We start from the raw sequence: 12,453 nt of genomic DNA, 5'->3' as shown, positions 1-12,453 counted from the left end.
AAACGTATTACGTCACAGTTTTGGCATTGTCAAATTTACATTATTGGAAACCAATTTTCGCACTACCAGAGAACGTGAACAACGTGAACCTTATTTCATCAACAAATTTAGCACAAAAAAATTGAATAAATTAACATCCGCCCTGCCCTCTCGGCATTAAGATCCTCAGAAGGTTAAAGCACCTCTATCTAAATACTTCCCGCCCCCTTACTTCCATGTTCAATAAAAACACCGTTCCACGAATACATTTATTCTTTTTTTTTTGTACGACAAACTATACCTGCCTTCTGTGTTCTGCATCTATAATTGGCTTATGCATACACGCCCCGCTCTGGGGCTCAACCTGCTGTTCGCACTCTGCACAGCGAGCCCGGCGCACGTGCAGAGACACAGACAGGAACCCGTTCTTGCAGTCTGCTCTAGCACGTGCTTTGAGCAACTATTTCACTTAAGTCGGCGCCCTTCGCCCCCCTTTCTTCCCCACCCCGTCCCAAGCCTTTCTCCTGGCTAGGGGAACGAAGCCTATTCGGGTGGAAACGAACAAACAAGTAGCCCACCGCGACTTCAACTGGAGCCGGCTTACGAGCCTTCGTACGGGCCTCGCGCCGAGAGGCTGTCCACCCCAGCAGACAACAAACGGCACCGCGTGCTCGTGCATTGACCCCTGTTCACGTTTTTACCTGAAACCACTTTTTGTGCTGCGTCTGCCCGCTTAGCCGAAGTGGTGACCCTCGTCAGCTAAAATCGCGCACTCGTTAAAGTAAGCTCTTCCTACACAAACTCTTCAATGGCTATTGGCTTCACAAAGCCTTGTCTTTACTCTCTCTTTCTCGCTCTTTCTATCTTTCTTTTTTCTTTTTGCCTGTGAGAAGTGGCATAAAAGCAGACTCTGGACATTTTGTGTTCTGTCTTGAGAAAGGTCGGTGTCCGGTCGAAACGTCCAATAGCCAGATCCGGTTGTGGCGCACCTGAATGCGTTTGCGTTTCCCCGGGGACGGCTTTTGCCGGTCTCCCTTGGTTGTTTGCTTTAACCTCTTTTGTGTTAAGGCAATCCGAGGGTCTGTTCGGCGCGTGTCACTCAGGACCGACAAGGCTGTTTGTGTGGTGAGCGCAGAAAAAAAAAAGTTGATGATTTTCCACAGCGGCCCCTGTCCGGGAAGGACCGTTGACCCGAACCAAAGCCCCCCCCCCCCCCCCCCCGGTCAACCCGGGTAGGGGGGGGGGGGGGGGGGGAGGGCCGGGGTCAACGTACCTGAATGATGCTGGGTTGATGAGTACATGTAAGCTCTGGGACGTGGCCCCTACAGGCGCCAAGTCATCCTCCCATCTGACAACGGCACAATAAACAGACAGTTATTTTTAAAGAAGTGCATCAACTTTTCAATTATAACCTTGCGGAAACCAAAGATACCTCTACCTCGAAGTTATACATTGTATATATATTGTCGAAATTAAATGTTTCGTTTGGCTTTTTTGCGTGTGCCTGCACTTTTTGAAATTATTCATCACCGGATCCGAAGAACTACTTCATTCATAGAGCCACGAATAGGAAGCACAATGCACAAGCGTATGTAGGTCACAGCTCCAGTAGGTTTACCACTTCTTTTTCGTCTCTCATTTACCACGCGCTCCTGTTCAAATGCACCGTAGCCTAATATATATATATGACTCATTTACACTTGTCAGTGATTGGTGCGCTACTTTGATATTGGAGATAAATCAAACCAAAACTGTTGCTCTAAGTGTGACAAATAAGAGTAAAGACGTGCTCATTTACAATTATGCCACAGGCCTCTACCCCTCTCTCTGCCGTTGACGCAATAGAATATTTAGGTGTAACCATATCAAGCCATATAAAATGGAGGAGACATATTGAAAGCATTTGCTCAGCAGCAGAAAAAAAGCTGTGGTACCTACGACGGAAATTCAAGCTTGCTACCACCCCGGTTAAACTAACAGCGTATCTAGCGTATGTACGGCCAACTTTGGAATATGCAAACGTTATATGGGACCCCTCCGAAATTGGCCTGATCAAAATGCTAGAGAGAGTGCAGAGGTGGGCCTCTATATTCATTCTTTCAAAATACTACTCGACAGAGTCAGTAACAGAAATGTTACGTCTATTAGAACTTCCCACGTTGGCAGAACGTCGACAACTGGATACGCTAAAATTATTCTACTTGTTGTCAAAAAATAAACTAAACATAGATATAACACAATACTTAACTCAGCACCGAGGCAGAATTCTTGGAGGAATGAATGAACATACGTTGAAGTACCTCAACAGCGTCTGAATGTTTATGCAAATTCATTTTTTTCCAAAAACAACTCGACAATGGAATTCATTGCCATTATCACTGCTCCAATTTAGCGCTCTATAAAATTTTGAGAAACAGCTCAAGGAATTCTTTCGCAGTCTGGTGTACAAAGCTGATATTATTTTACCATGTTCATGCTGTACGTGTTAACTAAAAATTGATATACTGATTGTAGTACAAGTTGCTGTACTCATTGCTTTGCAACGCTGATATTATTTTTCATGTTCATGTTATGTTAACTAAAAATCGATGTAATGATTGCGTTACTGCAGCATTTGAATTGCTGTTGAATTGTGAGAAACTTACGTACTAATTGCACTGATGTACCATTGAATTATTGTACTTGTAAATAGCAGTTAAATTGCGTACTTCACATAATGCTGCACGAGTGATTTGTATTAATAATGTTACTGTAACCCACCCCTGTAAGGGCCTGAGGGCCAACAGTATACTGACATATATATATATTCTGCCATTCTACCGTGCTTTCTGTGAAAAATTGAGCGAAGCGTTAAAAACAGCAAAAATTCCCATTTAGCTTGCTCGATAAGCTGCAGTAAGGTGGGTGAACGAGCTGTGAGGTTGAATTCATGATGCAAACTCTGCAAACTCGTAATGCAGAGTCTAGACAAAGGCAGGAAGAACGGGAAGACGGCAATCGCTGACTTGAAATTTCAAGGGCTGCTGCTTGACGCGAATGCAGCTCGAGAACACGCAAACACAACATGGCGACGGCGATCGGAGTTAAGAGGAAGGATGAATGCAGAAATACGTGTTAGGCTTTGACCAGTATGGGTTTTACCTGTAACATTCATTACGGGAAAATGATTTCTTCCTGTCTTAACAAAGCCCGCAAGTTCTTAAAAGAGATCGGGTAAGAAATAGTAGAGGAGATTCAACTAATCATTAGCGAAACAGCGTTGGGATGACACCTATCTTTTATTCAGGCTATAATGCGTGCATAAGAGGTCACCAGAACGACCGAAGTCATGAGGACGAAATGTCTGGTCCATAGCATTCATGCTTGTTGTGTCGTCGTAATGACGCAAATTTTCGCATAGTAACTCCAGTATGAAAAAGTCGCAGTTTCACCCGAAAGGCGAATCATCCATTGCGATAGCAAATTAGTGGACAGCTGTACGAAGTAACGATTGTAGTTTTATCGGCCATATAAATTTGTAAACAAAGGCTTGCTAACTAAATTTATAATCATGGTGTCACGCGTGCACAAGCAAACATGAACGCATTTCACTCGATGACCGCGGAAACTCGCGGTCAAAATGATGGAGGGAGTAAGCGCTGCAACAGCTGTTAACGAATTGATCTTCGTGCTGCCGCTCGGATCAACGCGAACTAAGCCGCGAAAACAAAGCGCAGGGCAGACTCTGTCCACGCCGCAGATGGTTTTCAATATAAAACGGCCCGGGCGGGCGCGCGCAGAGTATAACCCCCCCACCTACCATCCCTTCGGAGCGTTGCGTGCATCTGGAAGGCGGCATTCTTACTTCCCGCTTCCCTCCCTTGCGTGCGCGAGATTGAGCCGTGATCGCCGGCTCACCCTCGCACGTTTTCACTCGCCCATACAGCATACGGCGCGCGGCAACGATTTTATCGCCCTTGAACTTTATACGGAACCTCATGACAACGGCAGAAATGCGCCCGGAGTGTCCATGTAATTGCTATCGCGATAAAGCTTGTACCCGGAACGAACAGGGCCCAGGAAATGAGGAAATGAAGCCACGAATACAGCGCATTCAAACTGTGTGCATTACAGAACTGATCCAATGGCCAACTACTGACGAATCAGGGGCAGCATTCCCGGACGATCACCTTTCGGGGATATTTCCACTTACGCGAAAATTTACTCGTACAGCGCTAGACGCATCAGCGTGTATACTAGCGACCGCATTCTTGGCGAACTGAAAGCACCGTGCCAAGAACGCTCGCTGTCGTCCGCGGACGCCATACATTCCTGCTAAAATTGCTCGAGGGAACTCTGACGCTGTGATCGTTCAGCCACGTATGGGAATGGTGGTTCGCAAAAAAACGTATATTGAAAGTGATGAATCTGTTTATCTTCAAAGCCGCTTGTAGCCTGAGGGACCAAGTTTAGGCGAATCTATGTACTAACCATCATCTCCATGCTGGCTTAACCATCGTCATTGCAGATTGCTCCCATAGACACCAGCGTCAAAAGTTGCCTCTAGTAATGATTGTGGGAAACTCTATGGCGGACGCCGACGCCTCTCGCCAAATCTTGCTAAAGTGAAAGTAGATATCCCCCGTCCGAGAACACCACCCCAGCCTCGATCTCGCAAGGACAGAAATACCGCTTTAAGAGTCAGAGCCCCGAAAAGAAAGCGTCAGATTGAAAAAGCAGGTATCAACGCTCAGATCTCGGTCGCATTGTATTCCACCACATGAGCCTTGCGTGACCATGCGGATTTGCCAAAAGAAAGCCTACAGTTATCCTACATCGAATAAGAACTGGGGCCTCATGCATGTTTACAAGGCTTACGGCATGTAAGAATGTTTTCTTATTGTCTACTGTTCGAGGCATCTGCCACTCACGATATCAGTGGACGAGATAACGAAACGATCGCCCCGACGATATAAATTGCGGACGGCAGTGCGAAAGATATAGTTTTGAGAACGCAGTCCTCTGTCTCGCATTGTGGTTATTTAAGGCTAGGCGTACACCTTCTAAATGCGAGGAGGCAGTCTATGGTCGTGACTATGTTGTCGAGCCGAACAGGAAGTATACTTCCTGATAGCCTACGAAGGGAGGCTTCCACATGCATGCGCGCCACCGGAAGGGCCTCGCTGGGCTGCACGCGCAATGTAATCTCACGTCTACACCCCTTGCTGTCCCAGCTGAGACCGGTTTCCTTTACTACAGGGTGACGCGTGCGTCAGTGACAACGTGGCGCTCAAACCAAATAATTGCCGGCGCAGATTGTCAGGCTAAATTAGCATGCAGAGAGAGAGAGAGAGAGAGAGAAACTTCATTTCTGAATGACGCTTCGTGCGAATCGTCGCTATCGGAGTCCAACGGTGTTCCCAGTCGTGGTGACGAGTTCTTTTGTCTGGACCGATTGACGTGTTTTATGTGGGGAACCAGCAGTGGCCACAGCGTGGTCAGGATACAGGGTGGTGTGGAGAGCTGGAGAGCTTGTCCGTCCACGGAGCAGTCCAGCTCTCCCAGTTGTAGGAAAGAGAGCGATGTTTGATGTGTGGAAGTAAACACTCCGGGGCCATGTCAGTATACTTTACATAAGTATGATGTGCGTTGAGGTATACGTGTCACATACTTGACATGCCTGTTCGCGCAAGCACTACCCGTTTCAAACTATAGATGAATGAATAACATACGCACCTTCTTTGTAATGGAGTTGTGGCAAGTGCCATAGAGTTTTGTACTTGTACTCAGGCAAAAAATTAATGGGTGAAATCACACATTTACTTTAGACAAATTTGACGTTCTGACATCGCCACCCCTTTTTCTGGCAATGATTTGTTTTACTTAGTCTATCATTTTCATCGCTCGATTGCTTGCAGGATAAAATTAATTTTTAAAAATTAAGAGCCCTTTCCCTACTTTGAAGATGGAAGCCAGCGAAGCTGTGACTATGGTGGGTCTGCTGTAGTGAATATTGCTATAGTGAATTTATATATTATCACTATTGAATATTTTGAGCGTCTTCGGCATGTTCGTCAAAGAGCAAGGACACCGGTGTCTTGTTTTGCCTGGCGCCATCGCCATGTAGTGCGTTTGCTGCGCTAAGTCCGCCTTATCGTCATAGACTAGCGTATGAGCCACAGCGTTCATAGCCGCGGCACACTGCACGGCATCGTCAGCATCCTTGGAGATCTCTCCCGCTCCTGCTCTCGGTGGCTCATACCCACATATCCAACGCGGGTATGAGCCACAAGTGATTATGCTTATTTCTTCATTTCTCTCTTTCTTTCTCTTTCTTTATTTCTTGCGTTCCTTCCTTCCTTCTTTTTTTTTATTTTTTCTGGTCACTGGCTCATACCCGCATATCCAATGTGGGTATGCGCCACACATTTTATTATCGTCAATCGTGACGTATCTATCATGACGTCATGACCTATCAGCCATGTTAGTCATCCGTTTTGACAGCTGTGCTAAGGCACAACTGGCGAGAAACCACCACGCACATGGAGCCGAAATGCTTATGATGATAGTTTTCTTCTACATGCGGACATAACCCTGGGGGAACGAGCCCTTAATATCTTCTCTGTAAAATTAATAAAACTGATGCACTGAATGCAGCCGATTTGAGTCACCTTTAAATTGAAATCCAGTGCTAATGCAGTTTCACTAACATGAAACCTGGGGAAGTGCGAAGCAGTGATGCGCCGGTGCTGCAGGAGTAGTACTGCGCTAATGCAGTTCCACTCAACGTGAAAGCTGGGGAAATGCGGAGCAGTGATTCACCGCTGTTTCCCTTGTGTTTTCCTTGTGTTTATCTTCTTTTATCCTGTGTTTATCTTGTGTTTAGGAATCCATCATCCGTTTTGACACCTGTGCTAAGTCACAACTAGTCGGAAACCGCCACGCACAAGGAGCCAAAGCCTTTGCTGATGATAGAAGCGAATTTAACGAATTTCTGTTAATTATTGCGCTTAATGCTTCATTATTCCTGTCTTTTAAATTATTCTGAATCATGTTAGTTTATTTTGAACCGTTTTTTATCAATTCTGCACCTGTTTTGACCCTGACCGACCGAGCGACCGACCGACCGACCGACCGACTGACTGAATGACTTGTTTCCTCTGCGCGTTTTCGCTCCCTTTGATCCACTCATGTTCCAGCCATCTATATAGCAGATCTATTTACATTTTCCTCAGCTGTTCTTACCCAAGGCCTGAGGCAGGTTAATTAGTACGTCCACGTATAGCTCTGGATGAATACTGCGAAACTCTAACGCAACAACCATCACCACCGGCACCATGCCACAAATGCTTCGTGACCACTTCGTGAATTTTTTTAGAAGTAACCATCGGCTGGAGCTTCCCTCGAGTGATCAGTTTTTCCGGAGTAAACCTGGCGAAGGGTGCCTGGCGGAGTGTTGCTTGCACTCGCTTTAACCGCGGCTATTCAGTCTTGAGACTCGAACCCAGTACCTCGCGCAGCTGAGCCGGACGCCGTGTTTTGTAATTGAGGCTGCTCACATTGTGTTTCTAGGACACAGGTGCTCCTCTGAATAGGGAGAATCTGGCACAGCGGCCCGTTTCTACTCGACCTTAATTGTCTTGCGTGCGACAGACGAACGTGACAACTGCACCGTTCGTGAGTAATTGTTTGCATCTCACTGAACTACACTCTCAAGAGTTCTCGTATACTCGCCGATACAGTAAGATTATTTTTGCCCAGTTAGTGGGAGCATGCGTCATTGCGGGTTTAAGAACTCGTGAAAGTATGTTAATACAAGGGACTAGTAGCCATGTTCCCTGCAAGAGAGGAGTCATCAGTACTTTGTTCCTATAGTGCGCATAGTATGCCGAGCGCAGAGAGCGCTGGTCGACTCAGATAGGTTCTCCAGCTGTGATCTAAATCCCGTTACGCCTTCTGTGTAGGCAGCTGGCTAGACGCCGAGACATAAACATAATGCCCGTTGCCAGGCTGGCCACATAAAGCAACGACCAGGAAACTAAGTCAAAAAAAGCAGGCGTCGTATGAACCATAAAAAATTGGAGAAGAAAAATACAACAGGTAGAATGTTTGAAAACATTTTGCTTGTTGCACCATGGCAAATGCTGTAATTCTGGTTAACTTAAAATTTTGCTGCAAAATATTGACAACCCTACAATGTTCTCATGCATCTTAATCTCAAACTAATCTAGAGCCATATAATTAGCGCTAATATCGTAAATCAGGACGTAAAGAATAAAGTTTAACTGATTAGTAAATATGGCAGCTAATTATTATTTATTTATTCTGAAAATTGTTGTGCATTCATCCACTCTTCGCGTGAAATAGTCAACGTCGTCCCACACAGACTTGATGTCAACCGGCTTCATTTAGCGATTGTAACCTACTGTATTTTTCTGTCCATGTAGCTTTGCGCTAGACCAAACGACTGCGATCAACGATATCGCGCTAATTGCATTCGCGTTTTCCTTCTACGTGACTTGTGATATAGAAAAGAACCAAAATAAAGGGGTCTTGTAACGAGCCCTGTTCGACTTTCCGCTGCGTTCCACTACTTCGTCATCTTGCTTCAACGTATACTTGCGCAGATGCTTGCAACTTTGCAACCCTTTGTATGCAGTGCACATAAGTGAGTTGTTTGAGAATGCCCCGAAATACCCGCAGGGCATTTCGCTACGTTAAGAATGCGGAGGCGGACGCCTACTATACACGCACTCGGCGTCTCAGTATGGCGACCATGTCCCCCGTATCTATAGATAACGATATACTCTTCAAGGTTGCAGCAGAACGCATGGAGAAATCTAATCGTGTTCAGTTTGCATAGACACTAAGCATGTTTATTTATCAGCGTGTTCCGACAAACTGAGTCAAACGTGAACTGGAATCAGAATACGGGGAATAAATCCCCCTTTTTTTTTTATTTACAAGCAAATTGTGACGATGATACAAACTTCCATGTAAAATAAAGACATTTGCAAGTTTCGTGAGCCATCGTATGCCGTATTTACAGAAGAGGGGAACACGTCCAGCGTGTAACTCCTCGACAAGAAGATATGGACTCACGACGCTGCATCTTCGGCCTCGGCGGTTGTCAGCTTGAAGCCAGTGCCATAGTCATCTCTGTACTGCTTTCTAAGTATTTCCCTCTTTCCAATGATAAAATCAGCCGCAACAATCCATGCAGAGGTCGGGGGTAAAGCACGCCTTTCGAGAGTTCGGTGTCACTTATATTATATATGATAAAGTACTCAACCAGTAATGTACGGCATCAAGGTCACATTTAACATATTGTTTTCGACAATGGCTCTGGTATCTAGATTCTCTCTCTCTCTGTCTGTCTTTGCACTCATGGGCTCAAGTGTTTTTGTTTTGTTTTGTTTTTTTGTACTAGCCAAATGTCACTCTATGTTCTGTATATTAAAAACGAGATGAAGTGCAGCAGTGGCTTTACATATGAAAGGAAAAAAGTCCCATCTCTCTCGTTCATAATATCGGAAGATCATAAAGAAGAGGGCGAGTTAGTTAAGACCATACAACTGTTATAGCTGCTTCCCTGCACTTGAATGCTTTAAGCTTTAGAACACGACTTCCGTAACCATCGACGAACCTAGGCACTCTTTTTATATGCATTCGAGTAAAAGGCCATAAACCAAACGAAGAACAACACCGCTTCCGCGAACTCTATCCACACAAAGAACACGACATAGTTGCCCTCGGCTAACACCATGCCGATGGCATGCGCAAACAGTATGACGAACTGAGAAATCTGCATCATGGTCAGGTATTTCTTCCACCACAAGTACTTCCTGAACGCCGGACCGAGCGCCGCCAGGAAGTAGTAGGCGTACATGAACACGTGCACGAACGAGTTCAGGCACGCGATGAACATGGCCTGCGCCTGCGCTCCGTACGTCACGTTCAGCCACATGTTCCACGACACGATCACGTGGTGCACGACGTGCAGCGTGCTGACCTGGCGGTTGTTTTTGCGCAGCACGAAGAACACGGTGTCCGAGAGCTCGACGAGCTTGAACACGTACAGCCACCACGAGAGGCGCTTGATCTCGAGGCTGGCGGGCGAGTCGCTCCGGTCCATGTCCTGGAGGAACGTGTAGCCGAGGTCCCAGTAGCCGAGCTTCAAGAAGCGGCACAAGAAGTACGCGCTGAAGAAGGTGGTGAACAGGTTGTACAGGAGAATGCAGCGTCTCAGGTCGAACGCCTTGCGGCTGGACATCCATCTTGGTCCGGCCGCGGTGACGAAGTAGACGTAGGTGGCCGTGATGAGTGCGATGGACACGGGATTGCCGGCAAGTGGCCAACCCTCGGCGACGCTGTCGCGCGGAGGGAACCACGAGTGAAACGTGTGAGCGAGGTGGCGCACCGACGACTCCATGACTTGCAGCGAACTGCAGTCGGCACGATACTGTAGCTGAACGTTATTGCCTGACGGCTTTCTCTGCGTATGCTACAAGAGCACGTCGCCTCAGTTGGGCTGCCAGACGGAAACCCTGAGAGCCAATCACCGCAACGAGGTGCGGGCCTGCCGCTTAAAAGCTGGTCCAGGCTGACGAAAACAGGTCGCTTTTCTCTTTCATGGAAAACGAGTTCGAACACGCTGAGCCACATATAGTGACGTCACAAGTAGTGTACAGGTGCAGTGGCTTCGCCGTTCCGCCTTTTTTTCTTTCTGATTTGTTTCCATGACATCTGCTTTCGTGACTGACGCTGCACTGCGTGACTGCAGTGCAGATTGCACTGCACTTGATAGGGAGAGGGAGAAATTCTTAGCTTGCGTCACCAGGTTCTGACATGAAAATAGGAGAAACCGAACTACATACGTGACGCACGCCCATCGGCTATTTACGGACCGGATATGAAATGAAGAAAGGGACGGTGGCAAGGCGTCTGCTGCAATCGTCGCCAAAGAAAGATCTCACTGCTGATAGCACTCGTGACATGTAGGAAACAAATCATTAAAGAAAGCAATCCCTCTGCGCCCTTTAAGATGAGTGATTTTAATTTGAAGTAGTGTTCACTAGTACTATATATGTTTCAGCGAGGCTTTATTACGTACATATGATGCGCTCCCAACTGATGATGATGATGATCCACAGCACAAATGGCACATACCCACCGTGGGGGATCGGCCAAGAATTGGGCGGTTTGGAGAAAATGGATTTAAACTGCTTCATCGTAGCTTTTCTTTGTTTCTTCGCCGCATTCGGTGCTCAGAAAGGTATTTCCTGATGAACAAAATTTAGGCACTGAATAATTATGAAGCCATTCTAGTGGCTGGTACACCTCTTCGCGCACAATTACCTGACCGATAGGATCGAGAGTCATGTCTTAAAGCATTCATCCAATTCCCCCTTAGACTGCCTTTTTTTTAAGTGCTTGTCATGCTTTAGCGATGACTGCATCACTTGTTATGCATTTTATCCCTTCGCCGTGCGACACCCACTAAAGTAAGGCGAGCAAGGCTCGTTATCTCGCCCATCGAGGAGCTTCGGCTTTTGTTATTACCCCAGAAGAGCAGTGACGTCAATCCCCCTCTTTGCTATTCGGTACTCTCTTTAACATGGCAAGCTTATTGAAATGCCTTTCGGTGGAAGAGGCCGAGTTAGCTGACCGGGTCGTCTTTCCGGCCATGACGATTGGAAGGAGGCAGTTACCTCAGTAATAAACTTGCAGATTGCTCACAGAGCAGGATTAAGGGTTTCTATTTTTTTTTCTTTCTTTTTGTGCGCAACCGATTGTAAAGGGGGCATCATGACTTTGAGAGATGACACACAGGGAGACCTGCCGCGAACGTGATCAAGGAAGATTCTCCTATGGAGACGACCTGCAAGGAAATTTTCACTGCGGTTCACCGGCCTGTCGAAGAGAGACGACGACGTCAGCGAATTATTCTCCCACGGAGAGCTCTACCGTGTTCAAACGACCAACGAATCTATGCCTACACGGCTCCAATTCTGCGAAAAACTAACTACGTTAATTTGGGCAAACCAAACTGCAGCGCTGACCGCCCTTCAACTCTGGAACTTACGTTGTGAGAATTGATGTAACCTGGTCTTTCCTGGCAACTTATTTTGCTCTCTGAGCAACTACGTCTGCTTTCAGAGGCATTCATTTTGCTTACCCTGGAGCGCGTCGGAACGACTGAACGACAGACCACTGTCATTTTAACTCTGGAGCACGGACTTTACCACTTATCAGCCCACAAAATATTAAACTTTCTGCTATGCTTTTTGATAATGATTAATCCGTACAAACGCCAGTGGCTGCGTGACGCTATAGCCTTGAATGCGAAAGTGCGTCTTCGCTTACAATCTTTTTCTTATCTCCCCCTGCTTTTTGCATCCAGTCCCCCTCGTTCCCATTGCAGGGTAGCAAAACAAACACTCTTCTGCCGAACACTCCCATTCCAATTAGGTTTCTCTGTATAGCTGTGTGACG

The 12,453-nt window shown here is 46.5% G+C and overlaps 2 protein-coding genes across 2 annotated transcripts in view; one reads left to right on the top strand and one right to left on the bottom strand.

Moving 5' to 3' along the window:
* Positions 1-12,453, top strand: part of LOC125944704 (protein diaphanous homolog 1-like) — a 64,262-nt gene that overhangs the window by 29,181 nt on the left and 22,628 nt on the right. The window lies entirely within an intron of this gene.
* Positions 8,895-10,575, bottom strand: LOC119448132 (elongation of very long chain fatty acids protein 7). The gene has a single exon (XM_037711597.2). The coding sequence runs from the start codon at positions 10,388-10,390 to the stop codon at positions 9,605-9,607; it is 786 nt and encodes a 261-aa protein (XP_037567525.1). The 5' UTR covers positions 10,391-10,575; the 3' UTR covers positions 8,895-9,604.

Source organism: Dermacentor silvarum, chromosome 4, assembly GCF_013339745.2.
Source record: "Dermacentor silvarum isolate Dsil-2018 chromosome 4, BIME_Dsil_1.4, whole genome shotgun sequence".
In the NCBI taxonomy this organism is placed as follows: Eukaryota; Metazoa; Arthropoda; class Arachnida; order Ixodida; family Ixodidae; genus Dermacentor; species Dermacentor silvarum.
This window is presented reverse-complemented; position numbering and strand designations above follow the sequence as displayed.

Coding starts and splice junctions, on each gene's coding strand:
- LOC119448132 (XM_037711597.2), bottom strand. CDS start 10,390: ATGGAGTCGTCGGTGCGCCACCTCGCTCACACGTTTCACTCGTGGTTC.